This window comes from Arachis stenosperma, chromosome 3, assembly GCF_014773155.1.
Source record: "Arachis stenosperma cultivar V10309 chromosome 3, arast.V10309.gnm1.PFL2, whole genome shotgun sequence".
In the NCBI taxonomy this organism is placed as follows: domain Eukaryota; kingdom Viridiplantae; phylum Streptophyta; class Magnoliopsida; order Fabales; family Fabaceae; genus Arachis; species Arachis stenosperma.
Genome location: NC_080379.1, coordinates 103,761,502 through 103,764,697, shown reverse-complemented (window position 1 = coordinate 103,764,697; position 3,196 = coordinate 103,761,502). Strand labels below are relative to the sequence as shown.

The 3,196-nt window shown below is 41.0% G+C and overlaps 1 protein-coding gene across 1 annotated transcript; it reads left to right on the top strand.

Moving 5' to 3' along the window:
* Positions 1 to 2,378: 2,378 nt before the first annotated feature.
* Positions 2,379 to 2,963, top strand: LOC130966517 (uncharacterized). The gene has a single exon (XM_057891329.1). The coding sequence runs from the start codon at positions 2,379 to 2,381 to the stop codon at positions 2,961 to 2,963; it is 585 nt and encodes a 194-aa protein (XP_057747312.1).
* The last annotated feature ends 233 nt before the right edge of the window (positions 2,964 to 3,196 follow it).

The following is a 3,196-nucleotide window of genomic DNA, read 5'->3' as shown; positions in this document are numbered from 1 at the left end:
TGCATATACACCATCAGTGAGGGTTCAATGCTTAATTATATGTTCCCTGCTTTCATGAGCTGTCTTCCTACAAGTTTACTTGTCTTTATTGTATGATTTTAATTAGTGATGTCTGATTTATGTTAGTCTTGAAGAAGTCATTTACTTTCAACCAAGTAGACAGGATCATTTTAGCATATAGTTGCATTCATATATATAGGCTGCATTTCATGAGTCTTACTTTTCCTTGTTTATTCTTTTGATCTCTTTGAGCTTAGCATGAGGACATGCTAGTGTTTAAGTGTGGGGAGTTTGATAAACCACTATTTTATGGTTTATCTTGTGCTCAATTGAGTGGTTTCATCAAGTCTTTGCACACTTATTCATACAAATTGCACGGTTTTACAATTCTTTCCTAGTTTTGTTCTATGGTTGAAAACTTGCTTCCTAAGCCTTTAATTTGTGTATTTTAATTCCCCTTTCTACCATTCGATGCCGTGATCTGTGTGTTCAATGATTTCAGGCTTTATAAGGTAGGAATGGCTTAGAGGGTGGAGAGGAAGCTTGCAAAAATGGAAGGAGCACAAGAAATAAAGGAGACAATCAGCAAGGAGCGACGTGCATGCATGGCTCAACGACGCGTGCACGTGCTTGATGCGTGCGCGTGACAAGGAAAATCGCCAAACGACGCGCACGCATGAGTGACGCATACGCGTGACATGCGCGATCTGTAGAAATTACAGAAAATACTGGGGGCAATTTTGGGCTGAGTTTGGACCCAGTTTTCGGCCCAAAAACGTAGACTAGAGCCAGGGAACGAGTAGAGACTCAAGACAATTCTCATTACGCATAGTTTTAGTTTTAGTTTTGAATCTAGAGAGAGATTTCCATTTCTTCCTCTAGGTTTTCTTCACATTCATAATTATTAGAATTTGATTGTTTTTTGCTATTGATTTGGATATTGAGAAGAGTTGCTACCTCCGTTAAAGTTTCATTTATTCTAGTTTGTTTCCTTTGTCCCTTACTCTTTCATATCCTTAATCCTTGTTCAGAGTCACAATTGGATTGTTTTTTGAATTTATTAATGCAAAGAACTATTTTTACCTTTAATCAATTTTCAGTTATTGTTTATCATGTCTTCCTCTTATTCCCTTTTTAACTCTATTCAAGTAATTTTCATGGCAATGGAGTAGACTCCCAACTTGACTCGGGGGTTGATTAAGAGGAGACCCTTGAGTTGGAATGCTCAAGTGATAAGTTAAATTGGAAGTTGTTGGCTAATTCTCTATTTGCTAACGCTAATCCTTCCTAAGAGAGAGGATTAGGACTTGCGAATAAGGGTTAGGTCAATCACTTGACTTTCCTTTATTTAGTAAGGGTTAACTAAGTGAAAATAACAACCTCTTAATACTACACTTGAGAAAATCTAACAAGGACAGAACTTCCAGTTAATCATTCCCCCGGTCAAGGCCTTTTTATTTTGAATACATAAATCTCTTTAATTTACATTGCTTTAATTCACAATCCTTTAATTTTCTGTTCTTCAACTCTTAAAAATTCTTGGAAAACCTTTGATTAATAAAATAGCATTCTTTTGTCAACTCGTTGGGAGACGACCTTGGATACATACTCCCAGTATTTTATTTCTAAATTTTGTGACAACTCTTTTAAATTGATACGCGGAACTTTTACTGATTAGGAACTGTATTTGCAACACTGATTTTTGAATTAAATTCTTAATCGGTAAATTCCGTACGTCAGCGGTTTCCAAAAGATATGATCTTACCACAAGAGGTAAGATAAGATAACAATCTTATCTCAAGGGAGATCGCCAAGCACCACTATAAATACACTAGAGCCCTCAGGTGAAACTCATACTCCAATTCTACTAAAAACCTATTTAAAGCCCACGCTAACTTAAGTATTGGAGTCTTTTGTAGGTACCACCACCCGTCTCTCCAAGGAATCAAGGACCGGCGACACCTCAGCTCCAACAAGTTGGACACAGCTGACTCACCCAAATCGGGACTCCTCGTCTGAGATCGACCTCAATATTTCAGGTAACCCACGGAACATTGGCGCCGTTGCCGGAGAACTTGGAACTCATCCCTCAACCATGGCGAAAAACCCACCTCACATCAATCATACTTCTGGATTGAACGAGCTCCAAACACGGAGATACTAGACACCATCCGTGAACAATAAGACCGTCTCAAACAGCTTGAACGAGAAGCCGAGTGACAACGGAAGGCCGAGCGGGACCTACAAAGAGAAACAAGACGGCACAGAGAGCTTGAAGAAAAACTCCAGAAGCTTGAAGCCGATCTCAAAACCCGAACCACCCGATCCAATCGCAGACTAGTCCTCTCAAAGAACAAGACCCATTCACAGAAGAAATTATGAAGGAAAAGGTTCCGAAGGATTTCAAAGCCCCCGACATGGATCCCTACGACGAGGCATCCGATCCAAGCCAACATCTTAGTAACTTTAAGAGTCGGATGTACCTCACTGAAGCCTCTGATGCAACTGGCTGCAAAGCCTTCCCAACCACTCTCACCAAAATAGCTATAAAGTGGTTCGACAATCTACCCCCAAGATCAATTACCTGCTTCGACGATCTCGCCAAGAAGTTCCTAGCCAGATTTTCTATTCAAAAGGACAAGATCAAGCATGCTCCAAGCCTACTCGAAGTCAAACAAGGAGACCGGGAAAGCTGCCGAGCTTATATGGAGAGATTCAATAAAGCATGCCTCGACATACAGAATCTCCCGATCGAAGCAGCAATCATGGGACTTATCAACGGCCTACGAGAAGGACCTTTCAGCCAGTCCATATCCAAGAAGCATCTTACTTCCTTGAACAAAGTGCAAGAGCGGGACGAAAAGTATATTAATATGGAAGAGAATTCCCGATTAGTGGAAACCTCCAAAATCGGCTTCCCCTACCCCTCCCGAGACAAGGACAAGGAACCAAAGAAAAAATAAGATCAACCTACCGAGAAACCCAGGAAGTACCACAACTACACCCCACCCCGAGTATCCTTAGTGGATGTCTACAGGAAAATATGCCATGCGGAGAAGATCTCACCGCCCCATCCAATCAAACATAAAAGGGGAGGAAGTCGGACGAAATATTGTGAATACCATAAGCTTTATGGGCACCCTACCAAAGAATGCTACGACCTGAAGAACGTCCTAGAAGAATTGGCCCGGGAAGG